We start from the raw sequence: 27,188 nt of genomic DNA on the forward strand, positions 1-27,188 counted from the left end.
TTTGTTTTGTTTTATTTTATAGTTTATTTTATTTTTCATATTTTTATCTACGTGACCCAGTGCCCAGCCTGGATATGTTGTTCTTTGGCCGATGTAACCGTTTGAGACGTTTGCCCTGTTGTGTGGACATAGTAGAAACCCCTCGCAGGAACGACGGAGAAAAGAGAGAAAGCCCACAGGAACAGTATCAGGACGGAAACAGGAGGCATCATTACGGATTTTACAGACACGAAAGAGATAAGAGGGTATTATAAATAATTGTATGCCGACACGTTCAATAATGTGGATGAAAATGGACACGGTGGGAGAGACTTTTGCGCTGAGACTCCGCTGTAAATGATACCTCCTTAAGTATTATATGGAATAAGGTGGATATTTTAAAACTAGACAAAATATCCTGCAGGTGCTTTTGGGGTCTTACCAACCCCCCCACGCATTTGACACTGCTTAAAGATCTGGCCTCCATGAGACACTCTTAGTGTTTGTCCTTTTAAACTTCCTTCTCCCCCCTTCTTTCCTTCCGCCTCATTCCATGGTGCTAGGGACCCTCTGGTCCCCCAAACCACACCTCATGATGGTGGTTTTAGAGCCAGGGGCCCAAGTTCTCGGACATTGCTGCATTGAGAGGTGGGCTGTCCCCTAAGCAGGTTTGTGACTGCTTTGCCAACAAGGTCCGCGTAAGTGACACCGGGTGACAGCTGAGGTCAGGGCAGGAAGTCCACGCAGCCTCTACTGGCCCTGCCCATGCTCTCGTCGGGGGCCCCTCTGGGCGGGGTTTCCTCTTGGAGGCCAGCCGCCATATTGTGACAAGTCCGAGTCACGTGGTCAGGCCATGCGTAGGCGCCCTGGGGGCATGGTCCCGGTTGAGCCAGCTCTCAAGTTATCCCAGTCCAGGTACCGGATGGGAGAATCATTTTGGAAGTGAGTCCTCGACCCCAGCTGCTCTGGCCGCCACCACCTGCGTCTTCTAAGCTGAGGCTCCAGATGTTTCCAGACCCACAGAATTTGTGATCATTACAAAATGGTTGGGTCAGGCCACGAAATTCTGGGGTAGTTTGTCACATAGTAATAGTAAACGGAACACTCACGCCAGGCCACACCCCTGCTCAGAATGTTCCCCGTGATTCCGCATTGCCACCGGGGTAAAGCCCGAATTCCTTTGCCCTTCCTTCCTGGGTTCCTGCCCACCACCGGAGCCAGCTCCTACCCCTCGTGCCTGAGACGGGGTCCCGAACACACTGTAATCCCTGGAATGTTCCCTACTTTTCTTGACTTCCATGCTTCATCCGTGCTGTTGCTCTGTCTGGATATCTTCCTGACATCCAGATATTAAGTGAATCCTCTGGCACATTGAGGGATGTAAATCCACTTTCTTCCCTGAAATCCATCCCCCCCCCCCGCCTGTTTGCACGGCCCTAAAATCGTTCGAAAGAATATTCAAATAACGTGGGTTATCTCCTAGGTTTCTGAGTAAAATAACCGTCATCCATTCGGATTCTGGAGCCACACTGCCCACATTCCAATCCCAGCTCTATTACTTATTAGCGGGTGACTTTTGTGCAAGATACTCCACTTCTCTGTGCCCCCCTTTCCCCACCTGTAAACTAGGGCATAAAGAATACTTACCCCACAGAGTTACGGAGCGGGGGATTAAATGAATTAAAATGGGTAAGGTGCTTAGTACAGTGCCTGGCAGAGAGTATTTGGATAAAGAAGTGTTTCTTTGAAATAAAACACAGGGGCACCGGGGTGGCTCAGTTGCTGAGTGTCTGAGTTCGGCTCAGGTCACAATCTCGTGGTTCATGAGTTCGAGCCCCGTATTGGGCTCACTGCCGTCGGTGTGGAGTCTGCTTTGGATGTTCCGTCCCCCTCTCTCTGCCCCTCCCCTGCTTGCATTCTCTCACAAATAAGTAAACATTAAAAGAATAAAAAACATGACACATCTCCTGCAAGCAGCTGGCTAAAGCAATGGCTTTATGGCTGGCTCTGGCCGGTAGCAGCTTCTGGGACAGGCCCACGTTTGCTCAGCACCCTCAGCCCTGGCTTCTGTCACTGTCTGACTCTATCACCCTGACTCAGTTTATCTATTAGACCCATGATGCGAGAGCCTGGGCTTTACTCCTTCCTCTGTCCCCAGAACCTGAGTCTTCTGAGACCTCCAACAAACGTGTGTCGAACCCAGCTTTGATGTGACAATCGCACTAACTCAAGCCCAGAAAAGGCTCATGTGAGTTCTTCTCAGCCACACAGGTAATTAGCGGCTAAGAAGAGACTGAAACGCTCAGTCTTGTTCACTCTGACTGCCAGGTCCGAGCTAGTTACTGTGTGTGTGTGTGTGTGTGTGTGTGTGTGTGTGTACGAGTCTGTGTCCAGGGTATCACCACTACCCCCTGCTGAGCCTCTGCCTTTAAATTTTATGAAGATCCGCATAAAATACCCTATGGTCTTATAGCGTCCTCCCTCTGACCCCTGGGCTGTTTTAGGGTCATGCAAATAACTCTTATTCCTGAAGACGGAGAACTTGATTTTTCCGATTATTCGGACAGTTCGCCGCATTGAAAAAGAGGCGGATGCTTTTGTCCGTTCATTTTTTCCAGGTGTGGAGGTGAGGACGGCATTTTTCCAAAAAAAAATCAAAACCAAAACCAAACCAAACCCCCCTAACTCCGTAGGGGGCCTCATGCCGCGGCTTGGACCCTGAGGCCGAACCTTCTCCTCGCTTCCACCAACTGCCGCACTGTCAACACCAGACGGCGCTGTGCCCTCGCTGGCTTTTTAACCACCACGTCGAGAGCGCACAAGGCCAAGTCTTCCTCCCGGACGACGGTCCAGGGGTTGGATCCCAACATCCCCGCTTCCCGGCAGCAGGTGCAGGCCTTCCGCATCTGAGTGCGAGGGCGTGCGCACGTGCGTGCAGGGGAGGGTCCCCTCTTAAGCAGACTCGAACCTGTTCGAAAAGCTGTCTCCTGCCTGCAGCCCTATTACCGACCGGAACCAAATCCAGGAGAATCGGAAGGAGTTGTTGGCCTACTAGGCACCAGGCGCCGTGCGTCCCCGGCCCCCCACCTGCGCCGCGTCGTGTGCATCCTCCAGATTAAAGGACCCAACTCCCGGCTTTCGCGGCAGGGCCCGCCGAGCACACCGGCCCCGTTGGCGGCGTCCCGGGGCCGAGGCTCGCGTCGGCTCGGCTGTCGGGGGTGGGGGGTGGGGGGCCCGGGGCGTCCATCCCTCCCGGGGGGAGGGGGTGGACCAGCGGCTCCCTCCGCCCCCACCCGTAAGTGGCATTTCTCCGCGGGGGAGGGGGAGAGGGAGGGGCGTCGGAGCGCGGCCGCCGCGTGTGGCGCCGCCCCCTCCGCCCCGCGCCGGGGTGTGGGCGCGGCGCAGCGCCGGCCGCGTGGGGACGCGGGAGTGCGGGCTTCTGGGCGAGCCGCGCGGCGCGGGAGCACGCTGGCCGCCTGAGCTCGGCGCGGAGCCCGGGGCCCGGAGCCGCCGCCACCCGCCCCTGGGCGCGCCCCGCCATGGAGCCCTCGCACAAAGACGCCGAGACGGCGGCGGCGGCGGCGGCGGCGGCGGCGGACCCCCGCGCGGCGTCCGCGTCCAGCGGGGTGGTGGTGCAGGTCCGCGAGAAGAAGGGCCCCCTGCGCGCCGCCATCCCCTACATGCCCTTCCCCGTGGCCGTCATCTGCCTCTTCCTCAACACCTTCGTGCCGGGACTGGGTAAGACGCGGCGGCCGCGGACCTGGCGCCCCCGGGTCCCGCCGCGGAGGGCACGGGGTCACCCCCGGGGGGCGCCCCCGCGCGCCGGCCCCCGCGCTCCCGGCGCCCCCTGGCAGGTGGCCGCGGCGCGTGGGGTGGGCGCCCCGGGGGAGGCGCCGCGCGGCACCCCCCCCACCAACCCGCCCTGCGCCTCCCCCCACCTGTGAGCGCGGGGGTCCGGCCCCGAGAGCCCGAACTTGTCCGGGAGACCGGGGGCCGGCGGGCGGCGGCGCGGAAAGGCTCCCCCGGCTCCGGCGAGGCGCGGCTCCAGACGCCCCGAGACCCTCTGCCCCTGCTCGCCGCCGCGCGCGCCCTCCCGCGAGCCCCTTCCTTGGAGGGGCGCGGGTCCCGGCGTGGGGGGCGGGGGGAGCGCGGCGGCGACAGACCGCGGCCGAGCGGGGCAAAAGGGACACCCCGCGAGCCCGCCTGCCTTCGCGGGGTGCGGACCGTGCGGGGGCGCGCGTCCTCCGCCTCCTTCCCGGGTGCCCTCGGTTCCGCCAGCGCCCGTTAGCTCCCGCGGGTCGGGGGGACCATCTCGCTAGTTCCAGCGCTCCCGGCCGGCCGGAGGGGACCCCGTGGCTCCTTCCCAGCCCTTCTGTTCCTGACGGAGTGGGGAGCGCGCCGGGGCAATTCTGTGTCGGACCCTGGCTGCCCGCGGGGGCCCTGAGGTTCCCAGTGTCCCAAATTTTAAAACAAAGCCCCTTCCTAGAGGTACGGGTGCCGAAGGGTGCGTAGCGGGAGGGAATGAGAAGTTTCCCCACCCTGCGTCTCCTTACCCCACCCCAATCTGCCCTCCCCCAACCCCCAGCTTGCCTGCCCGGGAACCCCTCCCACCCCCCAAATGCCTGCGGGACTGGAGCGACAGGCGCCTCTGAGCCCTCCCAGGAGCGAGCCGGCTGCCAGCGTATAAGGCTCCAAGTTCCCAAAGAGGTCAGCTGAAAGTGCTTTTCTGTTTTACTTTGGCCTTTCTCACGGCCTCGGGCTCAGCGCGCTCAGCCGGGCCTCTGGCCGTGGCCGTCATAGCGAAGGTCACACCCACCCACCCACTCGGGTCGGATTCACGTTCCCTTTCGCGCCTACTGGTGCTTCTGCGCTGGGCGGCCGCCCGGCCAGGGTCGTGGAGCCGTCCGAGCAGGCGGTTAGGGGTCCCCTCCGCGGCACCTCCAGCAGCCTGCACCGCCCTGCCCCCGGGTGGAGTGGGGGTCATCAGGCCGGCTCTCTGCAAGTGTAGACTCCGGGAGGAAGCCTGGCCGATGTGAATTGCGTCGGAGATTCCCACCTGCTGGAGTACAGAGCACCGCCCAGCCATCTCTCCAGGACGTGAAGATCGCGTGTCTTCACTTTTTCCATGTGATGAAGTCAGTATCACCCGATATGGTCCTTTGAGGAAACAGATGCATGTGGCTGGGTAGGAGATGCTGTACCAGGCTGGGGCCGGCTGAGGGGATCACCTCCAGGAGGGGCAGCTGCCCACCAGGGCACCTGCAGGCCTCCCCGGGTCTCACCTCCCCAGGTACCTTTCCCACCCGGTCCTGCCTGCCGCTCCTCCTGGGCCCCTGCTCTCCTGCCCGAGGGGTCTAGCTCTTCACGCTTCTCTTTGTTAGACCCGAATCCCACGGGATTTTTGTAAGGAACCTTCCTGGGAAGGCAGGAGAGAATAAAGAGAAAAATAAGCAAACCGCCAAAGGGCTAAAACCGGTGAGCCGAGGGGGTGCAGATGTCTGAATTTTCAGCAACTGAATCCGGGCATTTTTTTTTTTTTTTCCATTTCGTTTGGGTTGCCTTGTATAGTTCACTGGGCGCACAGCCCCCGCCCTTCTCCGTGCTGCGGGAGGGGTTCCTGATCCTGGGTGGTGTTTCTCCTCTGTTAGTCGGGGATGCCTGTCACTCTGGGTCCTTGAGAGGATGAAATTAAATGATAGAAAGCTCCGGGGTGGGGCGCAGGGGCGGTGCTCCGGGGGTGGTGGGTTCCTCTTGCCCTTGGCCTTTCTGCAGAGCCGAGCCCTGCCCCCACCTCTGGATGTGTGGGGGTGCTCTTTGGGGCCTTTGAGTCCTGTGGCTCTCTCTGCTCCCCTCGACCCGCAGGGGAGCCTCGATAGCAGAGCAGTCCCGGTGAAACTTACAGGTGGTTTTGTTCTGTCCTCCATGACTGGTGTTGGTGGTCCCAGTGCCTGGAAACCCTCTCCTTGGCCGAGACCCTCTTCTCCAGGTCCTTGTGGCTTATCTGAATATTTGTGAATATTAACTGAATATTTATGTCTGGCTCTGCCCTTTTGTGACACGCAGCCTGTTTCGGTCCACGCGCTGTCATTCATTCCACAAACGCATTCCACCGGGCCTGACGATGAATATGTCAGTCGAGGCGTTATAGACTGTTGGGGAAGATTGATGCAAACTTTGAATTTGGTGAATGCTGTCTTGGCAGCAAGAACAGAGCGTTTGTGTGCAGTTAGTTAATTCTTCCTGTGTGGAAGTGGGGTTCAGAAAAAGGCTCCCAGGGGCGCAGTAGTAGGTTAGACCCTGCCGAGGAAATCAACCCCACGGCCCCAAGCATTTGGGGTCCTCATTTTACCTGGGACTCTTTGGAAACCGGTCAGACCGTTGGCCCAAAGATCTTTTCTTTTTTTCTGGAAATGCCTTTCTCCGCAAGTCCTCTCCTCATTTGCAAATCGAATGAGAGAGCAAGTGGGGGGCTGAATGAGGCCATGTTTTTCCTCTAATGCAGGTGTCTCTGGCTCACCCAGTGTGCAGGGTCTGCGTGAGATGCCGAGTCCTTATAATCCCCGGGCCTTCTCGATGCAAGTGTCCGTGCTGTTAGGATGTCAGAGGGATGCTTCCTCCCCTGGGGAAAGGAAGGGAAGGAGCAGTGATCTGTGATCACTCTGACTCCTCATGGGAACAAAACAAAACAAATTTTAAAAATGGATGTGATGGTGGGGCGCCCGGGGAGCTCAGTCAGTTAAGTGTCCGACTTCGGCCCAGGTCATGATCTCGTGGTTCGTGTGTTCGAGCCCCGCGTCATCGGGCTCTGGGCTGACAGCTTACAGCCTGGAGCCTGCTTCCGATTCTGTGTCTCCCTCTCTCTGCCCCTCCCCTGCTCGCACTCCGTTTCTCTCTCTCAAAAATAAAGAAACGTTAAAAAGAAATTTAAAAACGGATGGTGGTAAAGAGAGTGCCTCCCGGCAGCCCCCCCCCCCCCCATGTCCCCCTGTCCCGTTCGGTGAAGTGCTACTCATCAAGACCATCGTGGGTAACTTCACGGTCCAAAAAGTAGGGCATTTTTAAGTTTCTATACAATTATTCATATGTGTCGCGAAAGTTCATTGTTAGGACCCAGCATGGACGGAGGGTTTGTCTGTTGGTCAGGGGCAACATCACACTTTTGTATTTGAAGATTTTATCTGTCTCCATTGACTTGGTGAGACGAAAACGTTGGTTACAGGGGAGTGGTGGGGAGGAGAGCCTCTACTGACGGTTAGCCATTCTGTCAGAATCCTGTTGGCCATCCATCCGCGGTTGGACATTCAGAAATATTTAATCTCTGATACACTGCCTAACTCTTTGACACTCAGCTGAAGTCTTGCTTCCCTAATAAGAGCACCGCAGGCCGGCTCTGCTTCTGTCTTAATTCCCCGTAGCCCTGAGGCTCAAACCGATGACGAATATTGTCCTCTCTTGTGGCATCCTTTGTACTGTTGGCTTTTTGTCACTGTTTTAAGAGTTTACTTTTTGCCACTCTAAACGTAAGTTCCTTGAATGCTTTCAACCATTTTAAATTTCTCCTTGATATTTATGCTAATGATGCTATGAATATGCTATGCTATTTATGAATGAATATGGACTTAGAAGCATACTCCTGGAATAGGGACTAGAGATCATCCGGTCCGATGCCTTTATTTTATATTTAAGTGTGGCAGTCCTGAGGATTCAAGAACCAAGGAAGTTTACATCCTATTCAGCCTTCTTAAGGAAGTTATTTGAGTACGTATTTCAGCAAAACCAGAGAGTAAACCAAGAGAGAAGATATGAGATCCAGGAAACAACGGATCCAATTCAGGGCAGCCATGAACATCCACCGGAGGAAAAATTGTTCAGCGGGTCTGAGAGCAGTCAGTCTTCTTTAGAGGGGGAGGATGAAGGCACAGGGGAAGAGTTTTCTGAGGATGATGTGAGAAGGGGACATTCCATAGAGTTAAGAGTGTCATTGGGACTGCCAGAAATAAAAGCTTTGTTAAAAAACAGAAAGCAATCAGTAACTGCAGTAAAGACAAAAAGCTGTGCAAAAGCATCAGGATCCAAAAATGAAGCAGCCCTCCCAGTTAGATCAGGAGGTCAGCAGGCTTCGAAAAAGAAGAAGAAAAATATTCCACACGATAAATGGAGTGAGACAGAATTTGGAGGGGAGTGGGGATACAGTGCAGCACACGTTTCCTCTACCAACAATAGAAAAAAGAGACGTGATCAGCGACTTCAGAAAAACCAAACCTTTTTCATGAAAGGCATAACTCAGATAGGAAACAAATCAAAATGTGGCCTGATACTGAGCAGATGGTGAAATATAAGAAAGGCTCTTTTAAGTGCGTAGGGCCTGTCTCATTGGAACAGTGGCCCACACTATGGGCTCTCAGCTCCTCTTTGACTCTGCAGCAAAGAATACTTGCTTAGTCATAATAATATAAATGCTGCTCGGTAGTTTTCAACTCTTCAACGCAACTGCAGACAAAGCCCCGAAGACTGCTTAGTAACAGCTATAACGGAAGATGTAAAGATTTTCCATCCGGGCGACGTAAAATGAAAACCATAGCTCGTAGAACTTGGCAAGTGGATTGTGGTAGATTAAATTATCGTTCCCGATTCTTCAGTGTCCTCCCTGAAAGAGGATGGCACTTACCCACCTGATGCCATATGGCTTGCCATGCTTCCTGTGGGAGGGGAATACTTCCTTCCCTGCCCACTGATAACGGGCTTGGCCGTGTGACTGGCTTCAGCCAGTTGAATGCGAGTGGCGGTGACCGAGCAGACACTTAGGCATTGTGAATTTCTGGCATCGTTCTTCTCTTTCTCCCGTGAGAATGGCCGGTGGGGTCTGCTCGGCAGTCTGCCTCCCAGAATAAAGAGGACATCAGAGGCCGGGCACCGCGTGTCAGGTGAATGAGAAGGAAGCATGAGTCGCTGAGGTTTTGTTGTCATCAAGCATTGGCGAGGGGGGTAGGGTAGAGGGTGTGAATGCCCTACTCCTATAAAGCGAGATGCTGTATGTAGTTGGCAGACCGAGAAATAAAGGTTACCAAGGTGATCATAAAGGTTGCCAAGGTGATCAGTCGATGAACTGAGCTAGAGTTATAGGGACAGTGGGGCAGTAGTGATCTGGGATGATTTTGGAGGGGACGGCAGGAAGATGACGGGTGATGTCAGTAAGCTAATCCCACCTAGCCTAGCAGAAAGTCAAGGGCCAATGCTGATGAACTAGGAACAAGCGATACCAGTCTGCTCTGGAGATCAGGAAAACACCAGAAGAGTTCCCGCCCTTTTCTGACATCACCAAGGTTTCTGTGTCGACTGGCTCATTCCCAGTGGTGCGTGTACCTGCTGAAATCGTGCCCCGCCTTTTAAAACTAGCCTCTCTCGGTCCTGCACCATTCCCCGCACCACGGCCATGGCCCTCTCTCTCGGCTCCCGCAGGAAGTATGCGGGTTGGCGGTCACCCACCCCTCTTCTCTCACCTCCCCTCGAACCCACTGGCCTCTGCCTCCATCACTCACCTGAATTGTGCTTGTCGGGATCGCCGGCACCTCCAGGTTGCTAAATCCAGCGGTCAGGTCTCTGTCTCCGTCTTCTGGAACGTTCGGTAGCGTTGGACGGCGTCCCCACTCCCTCCCCCTTGAAACGCTATCTTCCCCCGAACGCCTCCCGTCCTGGTTTTCTCTGCACCTCACAGCTCCTTCTCTGTCTCCCGTGGTCGTCTCGGCAGCCTCCAAACTTGGGGGTCCCCGGGGCACTTGAGGCTCTCAGTCTCCGCCTTCTCTTTGACCTTGTTCTTTTTCCCACCTACGCTTGCTCCTTTGATGTTCCTGCTGTTTCCTGGCCTTCAGTTGCATCCTTAAAAAAAAATTTTTTTTTAAGTTTATGTATGTATTTTGAGAGAGACAGAGAGAGCACAAGCAGGGGAGGGGCGGAGAGAGAGAGAATCCCAAGCAGGCCCCTCGCTGTCAGCACAGAGCCTGACACGGGGCTCCAACTCCCGAAACCCTGAGATCACGACCTGAGCCCAAATCAAGAGTCGGGGGCTGAACCGACGGAGCCCCCCCCAGGCGCCCCTCGATTACGTCCTTATAATAACAACTCCCAAAGCCAGATCTTGGTTTCAGAGCTCTCCCCGGATTCCAAGGTCTCGTACCCCACTGACTTCCTAACGTCTCCACCCAGAAACCAAAAGACATCGAGGCGTAACCTCTCTAAAACCGACCCCTGCTGTTCCTCCCTGGACCTGCCTCTCCCTTCTTTCCCCCCACCCTCGCAGCAAATGGCATCCTTCCAGGAGCTCAGGCCAAAAACCCGGACTCATCCTTGACTGCTTTTTCTTGCACCCCACGCCCAATCTGCCAGGAAACGCTTCTGGCTCTGCTTTCAGAATCTCTTCGGCATCTGACCACTTCCTACCATGCCGCTTCTGCCTCGCTGGCCCAAGCCCGTCTTCTCCCGGATGATCTCAGTGGCCCCGTAAATGACCTGCTCACCTCTATTGATGTCCCTGGTGGTCCTCCCTCACCGTGATCGCCAGAGGGATCCTTTGAAAATAGGATGGAGTCAGGTCTTGTCATTTTTGAGCTGGAAACCCTCCAATCGCTCCGTGTCGCTCGGGGCAGAAGCCCAAGTTTTTGTCACAACCCACGAGGCCTTGGGCCCGAACTTTCCCAAAGAGATAGAACATGGGCCACGGGTATAACCTAAGATTTTCTAGGTACCTACGTTATACAAGATAAAAAAGAACAGGAGGAATGGACTTTAATAGATATTTAACTCAATATGTCCAAAGTACTTATCATCCGATGCGTATCAATAAAAATTATTGGGGCGCCCAGGTGGCTCAGTCAGTTGAGCACCGACTTCGGCTCAGGTCACGATCTCGCGGTTTGTGAGTCCGAGCCCCGCGTCGGGCTCTGTGCCGGCAGCTCGGAGCCCGGAGCCTGCTTCCGATTCTGTGTCTCCCTCTCTCTCTGCGCCTCCCCTGCTCTCTCTCGCTCTCTCAAAAATAAAAAATAAATAAAAATGATCAGTGGAAGGTTCTGTGTTTTTGTTTTGCGGGCTAAGTGTTCAAGACCTGGTGTGCGTCGCTCGCTTACGACACGTCGCAGTTTGAAGCGGCCCCGCCCCGGGGCTCACGGGCCACTGAGACACGGCCCACGCATCCGTTTCCCACGGTCCTGCGGGTCATCGCCTCCTCTCCGTCTCACTCACTCTGTCCCACCGGCCTCTTTGCCATTTCTTGAATATTTCAGAGGCACCTTCTCACCCTAGAGCTTTGACATTTGCTGTTCCTTCCGCCTGGCGTCCTCGTCCCACAGAGATCTATGTGGCTCGCTCATTTGCGTCCTGAGATCTCTGCTCCCGTGTCGCCGACGCCGCGAGGCCACGTATTGGTGTGGCGGGGCGGCCACGGCCAGCGCCACAGACCCGGCGGCTTGAGCGACAGGAATTTATCTTTCTCGCAGTTCCGGAGGCTGGCGTGAGGTGCTGGGGGTGGGGACTTCAACTTGGGGACTTTGAGGGGATGCAGTGCAGCTCAGACACCTTCCCCGAGGACGTTACTTGGGACTGCAGCTCTTCCCCACCTCCCCACACCCCTACCTTTCCCTACTCCGCTTTCCTTAAGAGCACTATTTTTTCCTACCGTCTGTCTCCTGGAGGAGGGCAGGGTTTGTTGTTTGTTTGGTTTTGATTCTGGTCTGCGTTGTTCATTGCTGTAACCCCTGCACCCTGGAACAGAGCCTGGTTTATAACAGAGGCTCCACAGACAGAAGCTGGATGGATGATGGGTTGGGGGGGGGGGGTGGATGTGCTAAAACCAGAAATAGAAGTGATTGCCTTTTGTGGCACCCGGGGGGGGCTCCATCGGTCAAGCGTCCGGCTCTTGATTTCAGCTCAGGTCATGATCTCACAGTTGATGGGATCAAGCCCTGCGTTGGGCTCGGCACTGATAGCTTGCTTGGAGCCTGCTTGGGATTCTCTCTCTCCCCCTCTCTGCCCCTCCCTGGCTCGTGATCTCTCCCGAAAGAAAAGAAGTGATTGCCCTTGGGAAGCTGGACGCGGAGCAGGGAGAGGTGACGTAGGGGACAATTGCTTTCCCCTGAAAGCCCCTTTTTCCCTATTTGATTTTTTGAAAAAACTATATACCTGTATTACTTGATTTTTTTCTTTAAGTTTGTTTGTTTTGAGAGGGAGGGGGGGGAGGGGCAGAGAAAGGAGGAGAGAGAGAGAGAAAATCCCAAGCAGGCACCATGCTGTCAGTGCAGAGCCCGATGTGGGGCTTGAACCCACGAACCATGAGATCATGACCTGAGCCAAAATCGAGAGTCAGACGCTCAACCGACTGAGCCCCCACCAGGTGCCCTACTTGCTTTTTTTTTTTTTTTTAAAGGATAAGAATCAACGCTATGGAAAGAGAAGGGACTTTTATACCCTGTCAATAGGAACGTAAATTGGGATATCTTTTCTGGAAGCCAGTTTGGCCCTTACGTATTAAGAGTCCTAAAACGTTCATGCCCTTTAATTGAGTAATTCCGCTTTCAGGAATTCATCCTAAGGAGACAACCAAAAACCCGGACAAAAAGTTATGCATAAAAATGTGCCACGAAGCATTATTTATAACCTCGAAAATCATAAACAAACTCGGCACCTGGCTGGCTCAGTCAGTGGAGCATGTGACTACTTGATCTTGGGATTGTGAGTTCGAGCCCCACGTTGGGCACAGAGATTACTTTAAAAAATGGTGTTGGGGCGCCTGGGTGGCCTAGTGGGTTGAGCTTCCGACTTCGGCTCAGGTCATGATCTCGTGGTCCTTTAGTTTGAGCCCTGCATCAGGCTCGGTGCTGACAGTTCAGAGCCCGGAGCCTGCTTCGGATTCTGTGTCTCCCTCTCTCTCTGCCCCTCCCCTGCTTGCGCTCCCTCTCTCTCTCTCAAAAATAAAACATTAAAAAAAATTTAAGAAGTGGTGTTATAAATAAACCCAGGTGACAACAATGGAAGAAAGGTTAAATAAATCGCGGCTGTCTTTATGGTAGAATATTATATACCTATGAAAATAGTGTTTACAAAGTTTCTGATGATGTGGCAGAAGGGGGAAAAAGTAGGTTGAAATTGTGCCATCAGTAGGATCTCAAATCTTTGTTGTTTGCTTGATTCCAGGGTACCTCCTTTCCCCACATTTGGGATGTTTCTAAACGGGAGACTGATACCAAGAGACACGATCTTTTTCCTTTCTTTCCTAAAAAGTTGCCAGATTAGCAGCGTGTCTTATGATCGACAGACTCTTAAAATCCAGACGACGCAAGGATACGTAGCTAGGAACGTAGCTAGGTAAATAGACAGATGGGTAGAAAGAACCAGAAGATGGCACATTGAGATGGTAACAGGTGGCGAGAGCCTGGGGGATTATTTTTCTTCCTTATACTCTTCTGTATTTTCCAAATTTTCTAAAATGAACATAAAATGTATTACTTATTTTTTTTAAGGTTTATTCATTTTTGAGAGAGACAGAGCACAGGCGGGGTTCGGGCAGGGAGAGAGAGGGAGACACAGAATCTGAAGCAGGCTCCAGGCTGTCAGGACAGAGCCCGACGCAGGGCTCGAACCCACGAACCGTGAGATCATGACTCGAGCTGAAGTCAGACGCTCAACCGACTGAGCCCCCCAGGCTTCCCTGTGTATTACTTTTAAAAAAAAATTTTTTTTAATGTTTATTTATTTTTGAGACAGAGAGAGACAGAGCATGAACGAGGGAGGGTCAGAGAGAGAGGGAGGCACAGAATCTGAAGCAGACCCCAGGCTCTGAGCTATCAGCCCAGAGCCCGACGCGGGGCTCGAACTCACGGACTGTGAGATCATGACCTGAGCCGAAGTCGGTCGCTTAACCGACTGAGCCACCCAGGCGCCCCTGTGTATTACTTTTCTAACTGGAGAAGCTGAATAAACATCGTCTTGAGCAAACATCCTTCTCATCGGGTTACGATGCTCCAGTGCGAATGTGGCAGAGTTTGGACGACGGCAACAGGCATCTTCTAAGATGCTCGGGGCCTCTGTGTCTACACCCCATGTGGTGACTCTTTCTGTCTAGGTATACGCTGCAGGATCGTTGAACTCCGGTGTTCACCTGCCACCGTGTCAGGTGTGGCCAGGGGGTCAGAGGCTCCCCGTCACTCTCGCGAGCTGTGTGATGCGCTCAGTAACTCTCCCGTGGGATGTGTCCCGTTATGGGTTGGGTCAGGGGTGACTGGGTCCAGTTCAGTAACGCAGCTGGCCTCCCCATTTCTTCTGAGATGTTTCGAGGGCCCGAGCTGTTGGAAGTGGTTGGTCAGCAGGGGATATGGAAGAAGTCTGTGTTTCAAAGAAGCGTGGCCCGAGTGCTGAGCAGGGGACGGTGAATTCCGGGTGCCCCCAGCAGCGTGTCACTTGCTGGGCACGCAGTATGCCCCTGCTGTGTTCCAGGTCTGTACTCGAGCTGAGGAACGGAGTCAGAGAAGACAAGGCCCCGCCCTCTAGGAGCTGGCTGGCTGTCGGGGAGGGGGGCCGGAGCAACGGGCGTGTGTGTTAATGGAAGAATGTTCTGGGCCCAGCTAATGCGGTGCGCAGAGGTGAGGGAATGCGTGTCGGCAAAACTGGCCTCAGGGAAAACGAGCCATGGGCTGAACAGAATGACCCGGGGCAGGGGGGCACCTGGGTGGCTCGGTCAGTTAAGCGTCCAACTTCGGCTCAGGTCATGATCTCGCGGCTCGAGGGTTCGAGCCCCGCGTCGGGCTCTGTGCTGACATCTCAGAGCCTGGAGCCTGCTTGGGATTCTGTGTCTCCCTCTCTCTCTCTGCCCCTCCCCTGCTCGTGTTCTCTCTCTCTTTCAAAAATAAATATTAAAAAAAACCCAAAAAAACAATGACCCAGAGGGGAGGGGGGCACGGAATGAAGTGACATTTCCGGTTGTGCATCAGAGTCCCAAAGCCGCAAGTGTTACAGATGTCAGGAGGCCTCGGAGCTCGTTCCGGGTCTCAAGAGCGTGAGACCCAGAGCAGGCCCTGTGACTTCTCCGAGCCTCTGTGTCTCCATCCGTGAAATGGACATAATTCCCGCCCAGCCGCCTCACAAGGTCATTGTCAAGGTCATTGTCTTTTTTCGTTATGAGTGGACATCGGGAAAATTTCCTGGGTTCTCAAGGTGATCTCTGGGGCCATTGTGGCAGAGGCTCCGGGCTCGTGGGCAGGACAACAGGAGCATTCAGGCCCCACGCGCTGGGGGGTGAGTGTGAGGTCTCTGGGGTGGGGGGGTGTTGATGGTGCACACCCCATACCCAGGGCCTGAGGCTGACTTTACAGTTTTCTAAGAGGCCGTGGGAGCATCCGAGTGGTAATGTGTGTGTGTGTGTGGGGGGGGGGGGACGCATATGCATGTGCTCACACGAATCCCACCCCAGCCTTTACCTCGAGTTATTTTACTGTAGGCAGAGGCGGTTCCTAGGCCTGTGTGGTGCTCCGTGAAGCCCCGTCACCTGGGCAAGGTGGGGGTGGCCTTGGCCGTACGTCGGGCAGGTGCATCTCCAGCGTGGGAACTTCCCCACAAGAACTGAGTGCTGGGTCTCCGTGCCCCAGTCTGAGCCGTGCGCACCCGCACCCGGGACGACCTTTGGAGGGGACGCCGAGGCGACGGCGTGGGGGCAACGTTTCCTTATTCAAATGGCAAAACACAGGGGCCTGTTCTGCATTTCCTTTAGAAAAGGCCTTAAATCCATTGGAGAGGTTGCTCTCCTGGACGGAGTGAGCTGACGTTGAGGCCAGGGCCGTCCCGGAGCCCAGAATGCGGGGTTGGGCACCGCCGGGGTTCGCCCGTGGAGCCGAGCACCCCGTCGGCTTTGGTCGTTTACAGAGAAGCTTGACTTCGATGCCAAGAATAATCCGGTGTCTGTAGAGAACAGCCTGTCCTAGAACCTGGACAAAGGAAATGGTCCGGCCTTCCCAGGGCCGGGAGCTTTACCCGAGAGGGGCCCCCTCTGCCCGGGGGGCCTCCCCTGGGTCTGTCCCCGCCGACTCCGGCAGTGACCCTCCCGCCGCCTTGGTGCCGCTCGTAGTGGGCGCCCGATTGCCACTTGTCAAATCGAATGTGCGCACGGGCCCTGCAGAGATGTACTGAAGGGTGCGGGGGACGGCGTGTGACCCGCCGCCAGGGCCTCCTCATCACTGCCAGCCTCTGCGCCCCTCCTGACGGCCTCGTGGAGGTGAATTCGCAGGCCTGTCGTGCGCATTGTGGATAGTGATCTCCCACGGATGGAAGGTTCGTGGCAGCAAGTCTCTGGGGGCTGTTTTCCCAGCGCATCTGCTCACTTCCTGTCTCTGTGTCACGTTCGGCTAACTCTCGCGATATTTCTGACTTTCTCGTTATTACAGTTGCTATAGTGGTCTGTCGTCGGCGTTTATGATTCCGACGCACAGATGGCTGGCATTCGCTTGACTTGTTTTTTAAAAAAAAATTTTAATGTTTATTTATTTTGGGGAGAGACAGAGCGTGAGCGGGGCAGAGAGAAGGAGACGCAGAATCCGGCCCCAGGCTCCGACCGTCAGCACAGAGCCCGACGCGGGGCTCGAACCCAAGAGCTGTGAGATCGTGACCTGAGCCGAAGTCGGATGCTTACCCGACTGAGCCACCCAGGCGCTCCTGTCTGGTTTGTTTTTTTATTTTTATTTTTTAATTTATTTTTATTATTATTTTTTAACGTTTTATTTATTTTTGAGACAGGGAGAGACAGAGCATGAACAGGAGAGGGTCAGAGAGAGAGGGAGACGCAGAATCCGAAGCCGGCCCCAGGCTCTGAGCCGTCAGCACAGAGCCCGACGCGGGGCTCGAACTCGCAGACGGTGAGATGGTGACCTGAGCCGAAGTCGGACGCTGAACCGACTGAGCCGTGCAGGCGCCCCCTTGACTTGTTTTATTGTAACCGTCGCTTTGCTGCGGCGTTCTGGAGCCAGACCCGCAGTGCCCCTGAGGTCCACCTGTACGTACCGCGTGCACCTTTCAAAGTGTGTGATTCCGTGTTTGTTGTTCGTTAGCATATCCATCATCTGTGCCTTCCGCCCGTCCTGTCTTGCGGTCTCGCTACTTGACCGCGTTCTCTCAGAACCTCCGAAGCGCCATGCGACGGGAACGCGCCAACACAGGTGCCTCCGAGGAAGCTTCTGGCGTGGCCGCCTCGGGGTCAGCCGGCGCAGGCATGCGCGTCCGGGCAGGCCGGGCCCAGGTCGCTGTGGCGGATGGTGACAAGACGCGTCCGGCGCAGAAGGCCAACCCCCCCAGGGAAGACGCGACAGCCCGGCACCAGTGCGGAAGCTGAACCCTGGGACCTTTCTGGGGTGGAGAGAGCCCTGCCCTGCGGGACAGGCCGGCTCTGGCCACGCTGGCGTGTGTGGGAAGCGTCCCCCGTGGGCCGGGCTGCGTGGCCGCGGCCCCTCCCGGGTCACCGCGTGGTGTGGCCGGGCCGTGACGTTGCTGTGCCAACGGGGCTTCCGTGTCCCCAGATCACATCTGTGCCCCTGTCCCCGCTCTGACCACTTCCTCTTCTGCTCCGAAGCCCTCGGCAGCTCCCCGCCGTCCATGCACGGGCTCAGTTCGGACGCCACGCTGGGCCCGCGGGACCCGTGAACGTTATCCACGCTGCTTCAGTGGTTTGTTTAGTCCAGCGGGGCCGCTTGGTTTCCCAGGGTGCCGCCTGGGCCCTGGCGCCTGTCGCACGTCTGCCCCCCCGTCACGGGCGGGATGCCCAGCCGTCCAGGCCCGTCTCACGTGGCCTCCTGACCACTTCCGTGGGGGCGCTCCTCCTTCCGGCACCGTCCGGCCGCCTCCGTGTTCCTCTTGCTCCCTTGAAATCCTGCTTTTTCTGTTTAAATCTAGAGCGTCCTTCCCGTGGCGGTGCGGGCTAAGTGTCTGTCACCTGCTGGTGGGGCCTCCCACCGCTGGTCCGGGCAGGTGGAACGAAACGCACGTTGATTTCCCGTGGCAAAGCAGGGTGGAGGGCGCCTTGTTCCTTTCATCTGCCGAACCCCAACCCGAGGGACACAGGCTTTCGTGTCCCCCCCGCTCCGCCTTCCCAGCTCAGCCGGAGGTAGGGGGACTGCCTTCTCTGGCTGCAGGCGGAGTGGAGGGCGTGCTGTACCGGAGCATGTGCGCCTCTGAGGGGTCCTTGGTGTCCCGGCCACTCCGGGGAGGGATGTTGGCTGTCCCTTCGCTGGGGCAGAGGGCCTGCTCTGCGGGAGCTTCGCTGGGGACAGTCACGAGGTTACTGAGAAGAACCGGGCCTCCATCCGTCCGTTCCAGTTATGCAGCTAATGGCTGATAAGTGGAGGAGGCCGACAGGGGAGGTGATCGATCTTAGTAAACCGTTTTAATCAAGATTGGCTTGGGCAGTAGCCATCACATTACATCTAGGGGGGAGTTTTGACGGAGAGCAGGATGTTTGCGTGACCTCAAAGTGTCTCCACAGAATGCTTATGACTTGCGGCGGGGGCGGGCGCCTGGGGGGCTCAGTCGGTTAAGCGTCTGACTCTTGACTTCGACTCAGGTCGTGATCTCGCGGCTCATGCGTTCGAGCCCCGCATCAGACTGCGCTGACAGGGTGGAGCCTGTTTGGGATTTTTCTCCCCCCGCCCCCATCCCTCACCTGCTCTCACTCTCTGTCTCTGTTTCTCTGTGTCTCAAAATAAATAAAGAAACTTAAAAAAAAAAACCTGCAAAGGGAAAAGTCATACAGCATCTCGCCGGGCGAACCGAGTAATATCGCCTAGACCTTGAAAGAATTATGGCCACACACTGTACGGGCGCATTTCTATGGACTGTCTGGAAGGGGCAGGTGCACAGAGGTGGAAGACAGTGTGGCCGAGGGGCATGGCTCGGAGAACACGGGGAGACCTGCGGATACATACGGGGGTTCTTCCCGGGTGGCAGAGACGTCCTCAAATTGGATGTGCTGCTTTGCACGACTCTGAATATACCAGAAGCCACTCAATTATTAAATGGGTGAATGTGACGGCACATGAATTACCTCTCAGTTAAGCTGTTAAAAATTTACATCGCCGAGGCGGGACGCAAAGATATGGCGGGCTTCTTGGTGGGATCTCCTGGGGGGGGGGGTCATAGCAACACTTGTGTCGCGTTGGGGGGTGCGTGATCTGAACCTACTCTGAAGAAACACCAGGAAGCCCAAAGTGAGGGGGATTCTGCAACATAGCTGGGCAGCGTTCTTCCAAAATATCAGTGTCGTGAAAGATTGAAGAAGACTGAAGAAACACAACAGCCGGGTACAGAGCATAATCTTGGATCGGATCCTGTACTGAAGGGAAAACAAGTACCAAGATGGACATTATCGAAGCAAAGTGGCAAAGCCGGAATATTGGGCTCTCAATTAGATACGTTACCGTATCTGCTGTCACGCTTCCTCAAATCGGCAACTGTGTAAGAACACAGCTTTGTTGTTAGACACACGACTAAGGGACTCGAGAGCCGTGACGTATGCAGCCTGTTCACAAATGGGTGGGGAAAAAGGAATCCTAACACAGAGCGAAAGAAAGTCGCTCAATTAGCAAAGTAGCAAGAATCGGTGATGGGTAGAGCATAGATGGGAGTGCCCTGGATTGTTCTTGAAACTTCTCTGCAAGTTTGGGAGTATTTTAAAAGTTAAAAAATATGGTTAAAGGGGCGGTTGAGTGGCTCGGTCGGTTAAGTGTCCAACTTCGGCTCAGGTCATGATCTCACGGTTTGTGGGTTCGAGCCCGCGTCGGGCTCTGTGCTGACAGCTCAGAACCTGGAGCCTGCTTCGGATTTTGTCTCCTTCTCTCTCTGTCCCTCTCCTGGTCTCTCTCTCTCTCTCTCTCTTAAAAAGAAATAAACATTAAAAGAAGAATTTAAAAAAATATATGGTTAAAAATCAAATATACTCCTAGGGTTCAACTAAATGCAAAGTAGGGTACTCTGAGTAGGCTCTTTCTTCTCCCCTAAGGTCTATTACCAGTTCTGACCAACTCGGGGGCCGTCTGGGGCCACAGGACGGGAGTCGTGGTGCAGGTGGCATTGGCCTGTAGGGCCCAGACGCCCTTAAGAGATTTTCCCAGGAACTCCCCCTGTTGAAACCCCCGAGGTCACACGCAAGTTTGGCGCAGTCCTGTGGGCGTGTGTGATCCGCGCAGGCTTGAGCGTCACAGAAATGAGTTTCCCAGGAGGCCGGGCGACATAGGCAGCTTCCTCTGCAGCGGCCGGCTGGGACTAAACCCGCTGCGTGTGCAGCCTGCCTTTGGGGCGCACCAAGAATCTGAACGCCCCAGCCAGAGCTGGAGCGGATCCCAGGGCTCCAGATCTATTTTGGAGAGGTCTTTTCTTGTTTGTTCCTGTTTGGCATCTCCGTGTGGAGTCAGAGAATCCTCGGTGGACCTCAGAGAAACCAACCTCCAGCCAACGGCCAGTGAGCGCATCACGTCGTCACGCCAAGCACAGAACTTCCCCTCGGCCTTGGCTGCTCCGGCGGGGAGGGGGGCCCTGGGGTTGAACGTACAAATGGAATCTTCCCAGGAATCACTCTGTGGCCCGGCTCGGAAGCGGATGGAAACGTAACCGTCTTTGGCCCAGAGGGCTGGGGTTCTGAGGTCGGAAGGTTCGGTTGGTCTTGGGCTTCAGCGTCCGTGGCTTGACTCTGAGTCTGACGCACGTCAAGGAGCGGGGCCTCGGTGCTTCGGAAATGATTTTAACGAAAGCGGGGAGAAGCCACAGGGGCCCGTCGCTTGGGCCCGCTCTTGGACGACCCTCCGCCGGGCGTTTTATTTTCCCCGCCAGCTCTCACCTCAGCGCAACGCAGCTTCCGCCACGGGATGTTCTAGATCTCCCCGTGTGGGGCCCCCCGAGGACCCAGGGCCAGCTCTCCCCTGTGTCAGGACGCAGGGACTCGGGGATGCTCGGAGAGACCAGGGGAAAGGCAGCCGGGTCTCCACAGTGCTGTCTGCCTCCTGTCATTTCGTGTTCCGTTTGGGGCTCCCGGCCGCCGAGGGGGACCGGCACTGTCACCGCCTGGGAGGGGAAGTGCACGTGACTGTCAACACAAGTCTGAAGATCGCGAACGCTGACCGGGGGTGGGAGGCGGACCGATGGGCAGAACGTCCCTTAAAACCGAGCAGCCGTTGTCTTGGGCTCTCTGGCCTACCTGCCACTCCGCTTCCGTTTATCACGACAGCCCGCCTCCCAGCCTCTCCTTCCAGCCCCGCCATGAGGGCCCCGGGCCCTGAATGGTGCTCACCGCCCCCGTCTGGGCCCCACCGTGTGCCTGTCCACAGCCCGGGTGGTGAGCAGTCCCGCCTCTGTGTTTATGCTGAGATGTTTATGCTGAGATCTTCGACGAAGATCTCAGAGCAGGACCACGGCAGCCTGTACCTTTGTCAGGAGGCGAATGGGGGCCCCACTCCGGCTGCCTGTCCTGCTGGCCCTGGTTGGTTTCGTGCTTTTGTTTCCCGAAGGGGTGAGCCCTGCCCTTGCGGAGGTGGGGGCAGGAGGGGAGGCCTCCACCGCCTGTCTCCCTGGCGCCCCATCCCTTCTCTGACTTGCTCTGGGCCCCGGGGCGCTGGCCTCCGTGGCCTGCCTCACCAGGGGTGTTGGGCACTGGGAGGCACTGGCAGGGGACGGAAGAGAGGGACGGAGGCTGGCTGTCAGCTCCTCCTGTGGCCGTGGCTTCTGCCCCGCAGCCCCCTTCTGCCACCCCAGCCCCAGCCCGTTTCCTGCTGGGACCCTCTGGCGCAGAGATGGCTGTTTCCGGCGCGTTCCCCTTCACCGGGCAGGGGGATCCTGGCCCGCCAGCTTGGCCCCACCACCGCCCCCCCCCCCCCCACTTCCCCCGTGGTCCTGCAGAAGCCGGTTCTAACACGGTCTTCCTCGTGGAAGTTCTGGAACAGCCAGTACCCCGAGCCGGAGCCTCCTGCCCGCGGACGGTCGTGGGCGTCCGGCTGCCAAACGGCTCCCGTGCTCGTGAGATGCCATGCTCCCAAGTGGGCCGGGGGGGGGGGGGGCAGGGCAGCGTGACTCCCCGGCTCGCACATCGGGGGTCCCCTTCTGGGTTTCCTCCACGGTTTTCGCCTTCTTGTTTTGCCGCCAGCCTCGGCCGGCCTCCCTGGGGCGGCTCTGGGCCCGGCGCTCGGCTCACGGAGCTCAGGGCCGACCTCTCCTCCCAGGAAAGCTGGGCTCCGGAGACCCTCCCCTCCTCCTGCCTTTGCCTCTGGGCCACCACCCGCTCCGCCTCTCCCCTTCCCCACAGTCCGCAGACGTCCGCCTTTCGCCAGCTCCCCGTCCATCGGCAATCCTCGGGGACACTTCTCCAGCTTTGTCATCACTCTGGAAGAGCCACCGTCTGGCCCCTGTTCGTGCCTGGCACAGCTACTCCTCTTTGGCTCCCTGAGATAACCATGGGCCATTAAAAGCCAGTCACCTCCTCCGTCCGGTGCACTGTCCACTCCCAAAGACCCAGCATTTTGCTCTCTAGCCCCCCTCTTCCCTTCTGTCCCCCACCCGCCCCCTTCGGAGCCCGGGGCCAGGAACACCGCGAAATCGTCATCGCGTGGCTTGATTTTTCTTCCTCCACGCACAGCGAGAGCCTCCGCTGTTTGAGTTGTCTAAAGCCCCCGGCGATTCCTTGTTAGGAGAAGAGTCATCAAAACACGCTTATTATGTTTTAAGTCTTCACAAAAGACGCCCCAAAGCGGTGCGTCGTCTGCTTGAAAGGATCCCCTGCGATAGCCATGCCAATTACGTTTTGAAAAAGCAGAAAGGTTCTAGTCGGGTACTTCTGAATCCGGCTTTCTCCCCCTCCTGTGTGATTTGTGTGCAGACTTCTGAGAAGCGGGTTTTATAATAGAGATTCAGCCAGGCTAAATCGCAGCGGCAGAAGCTTATGCAATTGCTAAGAGCCTGTGAGTTAAAAATGGAATTGTCTTGCAGAGTGGAGAAGGTAATAATATCAGTGATGTGAAAATAGAAAGTAAAAAATTAGTCTTTTCAGCCGTTCAGGTCTCTTACCCGCATTTTTCGGCACCAGAAGATCTTGGTGTCATTTTCCAGAATAACTCCAAAGTGCAGTCTCTCATTAGGAAAATAAAACTTTGCTTTCCCAGATTCAAACCCCCTGCCCCCCCCCCCCCCCCAGTACAGGAGCCCTTTTTTACGGACGGCTGGGCCCTCGGGCCACGAAACGCATTTTGTGTTTGTTCCATCTGTGTGTTCGCTAATGCTCATCAAGGAACAGATTTTAGGTTTTTATAAGTGGGTTTTGTTAATTTGCTATTTTAAAAATACTTGTGAGACCTTTACAGTTGCCATGGTGATATAATTTCCATAAACATGATTTCGGTGGGGATTTTTGCACATTGAAGGCTGAGGTTGATACTGAAGGCAGTGTTGGTGGGGGGAGGGGGGAGGTAGGTGGCGAATCTGGCAGTCGGTCCGGTGCTGCCTCCCTCAAACACTGCAAATCTGATTCCAAGGATCCGCACCCCGGCAGAGCCCCGAGCCCCTAAACCTAACACCCAAGGCTTCTGGGGAGTGGGCCTGGTCAGGGGACAAGGGGCCCAGCCGGCTGGCTGATGGGTCACGGGCATCCCCTTGGCTTATCAGTGGTTCTGCCCAGGTCAGAGCGACCCACAAAGCTTTGGGGGGATCCGACCTCGGAGCTGCCCGAGGGGTGGTAAAGAGCCTGACGCCTCTTTTTGCCTTTGAACCAGATTCATCCAAAAAGAAAAAACAATTTCCCACATCATGCACGGTACTGCTGAAGTGCTGAACGTTTGCAACGGAAGATAATAGCAAGTGAAAACGTAACAAATGTTAGCTGTTAAAACAAGGAGACATTGTGTAAGAAATTCTTGTGTTAAGGTCCTCTTGAATGCCAGCAGTTGAGAAGAAGCCGGTTCAATTAGAAGAAGAGTTAGATGGTCCCAGTGGCACCAAACTTTTTATCAATGACGCTAGACATTTGTTTCGGCTCACGGGGAGGCTTCGCCATTAAGCTTTATTTCACAGAGAAAGGAATACACAGAGAGATCAAGGGAGAAGCAGAATAAATAAGAGAGAAATTTCTAACAACGCAGAATGTTTTGGGAAAGCAACAGCCGGTAAAAGAAGCTACAGGTGGAAACGTGTCAGCACGAGATGATCCACGAGGCTCTCCAGTGTCACGCCGGGCACGTGATGGCAGGCGCTGCCTAACTGAGAGTCGGGGCGCAGCCGAAGGGTTTGAATCATACAGAACCATGAATCATAAGGAATTATGAATTACTAGAAAGCCCTCGTGTTGACTGTTTTTATTCACGTAAGACCAGAAACCCGAACAGGGCCCCCCAGAGGAGAATGTGCCAGACTCCCCTGCCTGGCAGAGGGCTGATCTTGGTTCCTTGAAAGCCAAGCCGAGGTGTCCGGGAGAGTGTGTTGTGCGCGTGTGGGCCGGCACGCCGTTGCCCGGCATGTGCACTGGGCAAGGGTGTGCTCTCAGTTTCGCTGGAAAGGCGCAGAGTGCCAGCTGCACTCCGCACGGTCTCGTCCTCAAGCCTCACGCCTGCGGAGGCACAGAAGGTCACAGAAAGTTGATTTTTTTTTTTTTTTTAAAGTAATGCTTCGTTAGCAGGCAGCGTGGCTGCTAGCAGGGGCTGGTGGGCGGTGAGGAGGAGAAGGAAGGATCCTGCGGGGGGGGCGGGGGGGGGGAGGGTGAGGCAGGTACATCCCTTGGCTTCGGCCCTGGGCTGTGGGGAGCTTTGCCCTCGGGGTGCTGCCTTATGAGCTGCTCTGTGATGCTCCAGGGTGCAGGAAGGCCAGGACGGGCCCCTGCTCCCCGTGTCGGGAATGGGAAGATTTCACCCTTTGGGAGGAAACAGGAAGCGGAAGTAGACTCACCTGCCACGCTGCCCGGAGGAGGGCACGTGGGAGGGAGAGGTCCCCTCTGGGTTCTCGAGCAAAAGGGCATTTCATGATGGGGAGCCAAGGACCCAGGATTTTTGTGTGTGAGTGCTTCCCTGAGTCCTGGTGACCTCTGGCTGGGTAGCACTTCTTTGGCTGAGGGGAACCCTCCTGGATCCCACTCTGCCGTGTGAGAGCTGTGTGACCTCGGGCAAGTGACTTAACCTCTCTGCTTCTTCGTCTGCAAAATGGGGATACCGATAGTACCTGCCTCGCGGGGCTCTTTGGAAGGTTAAACAGGCTGTTCCACAAACCGCCTGGAATCGTGCTAGGCACACGGGGAGGGTTACATTTCCTTTCCAGGCTCTAAAGGAATTTATTTTTGCCTCCCCTTCCCCCCCCCCCCCCCCCCCCATGCCCCAGCCTCTGGTAACCACTGTTCTACCGGCCGTTACTCTGAGCTTGGAGGTTTTTTTTTCTTTTTTTTTTTTAAGCTGTGGCATGTGAGATCGTGTGGCGTGTGTCTTTTCGCGTCTGGCTTATTTCACTTAGCGTTACTTCCTCAAGTTTCATTCACGTCGTTGGCGAATGGCAAGGTTCCATTCCAGTGTTCAGGCGGAATAACCTTCCACGGTGCACAGACCGCGTTTTCTTTATCTGCTCGTCCGTCCATCCGTCCATCGAGGGGCATGTAGGTTGTTTCCAGATCTTGGCTATCACGTGGCGATGCGCGTGGGGGTGCAGGTGTCTCCTTGGGGCCGTGATTTTTGTTTCCTGTGGATCCGTACCCGGGAGCGAAATCGCGGGATCACGGTTCTCTTTTTTCAGGAGCCTCCACGCTGTTCCCGCCAAGGGTGCACCAGGGTTCCCCGTCCGCCGCATCCTTGCCGACACCTGTCGTCTGTCGCCTGATGGCCATTCTGACGTCTCCTGTGGTTTCGATTTGCGTTTCCCCGGGGATGAGTGATGTTGAGCACCTGTTGGCCACTTGTGTGTCCTCTCTGGAGAGATGTCCGTTCAGGTCCTCTGCCCGTTGTATGATTATTTTTTTTTCCGATTAAATATTATTGTCATCTTGGAACATGTTGGGGGGGGGGTCTAGCTGTAAGAGAACGGATGCCGTGCGAGCCACCAGGGCCCCTGGACGGTGGGCCGTGGGCACACTCACCTCTGCTCCACCAGGGACGTGGGACACTGCCTGGCTCCCGGCGGGTGCTCAGAAATTCTGGAACACAGTAACCGGTCGGGGACGTGGCCAATATGGGTGTGGTCCCCCACCGTGGTTTTCTAACCTCAAGGCGCCTCCGCATCCCCTGGGGAAGCTTGTGAGATGTCACATTCCAGCTGCCGCCCTCGGAGGGTCTGATTTAGTAGGAGGAGGAGCGGGGAGGGGCCGAGGAACTTGCATTTCTGGAGAAGAACCCCATTTGAGAAATACTGCTGGGGAGCCTCAGTCCATGACACCCTAACATGCTGCTGAAGCCTGGCCGGGGGGAGGAGGAGGAAACCAGGGTGGGTGCTGGCAGGGCCAGCCCTGAGGGGCTGGGAGGGGAGGGGGGTGGCCCGTGCCCGGGGCGGTCAGAAACACCAGGGAAGGGGCGCCCGGGGGGCTCAGCCGGTTGAGCGTCCAGCTTCGGCTCAGGTCACCATCTCGCGGTCCGTGAGTTCGAGCCCCGCGTCGGACTCTGTGCCCACAGCCCGGAGCCTCCTTCGGGTTCTGTGTCTCCCTCTCTCTCTGCCCCTCCCCCGCTCGCATTCTGTCTCTCTCAAAAAATAAGTAAACATTTTTAAAAATATTTAAAGAAGAGAAAAGAAACAGCAGGGAAGACTGGGGCCTCCCAGGGAGAGAGGCTGTGGTCGGATTTGGTCTAAACCATGTTTGACTTGAAACCTTCTGCAGCAGGGAGCAGTGAGGCCAGTGGCTCCTGGACCTACTGAAAGGACAGGACAGCCCGGGACAGGGCGGTGGCTCGCTGGTCCCTTGAGGTGGCCCCCCACGTCTCAGGGCCCCTCCTGCCCCCTCCGCCCAGGCGGGCCCTTTCTGGGGGGGCCGTCCCTCACGAGCCCCCCTGCCCGGAGTCTGCGGGCGTCTGGGGCCAGGACGGTGGCGTCCTTTCTGCCGTGGCCGTCACCCTGAGCTCCGCGAGTGGCCTCTCTGGATACTTAGAGCAGTGCATCGGGTTTTCCTGAAGGCTCCGAGTGAGACCTTTCGGAGAACAGCTGCCGGGTTAACCCAAGTGGCCCCAGGACGGGACAGAGTGCCGCTGAGG

General features: G+C 56.1%; 1 protein-coding gene and 1 long non-coding RNA gene across 3 annotated transcripts in view; both read left to right on the forward strand.

The window, feature by feature from the left end:
* Positions 1-3,480: 3,480 nt before the first annotated feature.
* STUM (stum, mechanosensory transduction mediator homolog) overlaps positions 3,481-27,188 on the forward strand; it is a 63,034-nt gene continuing 39,326 nt past the window's right edge. For both annotated transcript variants that reach the window (XM_042925121.1, XM_042925122.1), the window contains exon 1: positions 3,481-3,717. In XM_042925121.1, the coding sequence (XP_042781055.1) occupies positions 3,519-3,717 (199 nt within the window). In that variant the 5' untranslated portion in view covers positions 3,481-3,518. The remainder of the gene's footprint in view (positions 3,718-27,188) is intronic.
* Positions 4,213-25,996, forward strand: LOC122211727. Its single transcript, XR_006198786.1, has 2 exons — positions 4,213-4,467; positions 25,747-25,996. It is a non-coding gene; the product is annotated as an uncharacterized LOC122211727 (long non-coding RNA).

The sequence above is a fragment of the Panthera leo genome, chromosome F3 (genome assembly GCF_018350215.1).
Source record: "Panthera leo isolate Ple1 chromosome F3, P.leo_Ple1_pat1.1, whole genome shotgun sequence".
In the NCBI taxonomy this organism is placed as follows: domain Eukaryota; kingdom Metazoa; phylum Chordata; class Mammalia; order Carnivora; family Felidae; genus Panthera; species Panthera leo.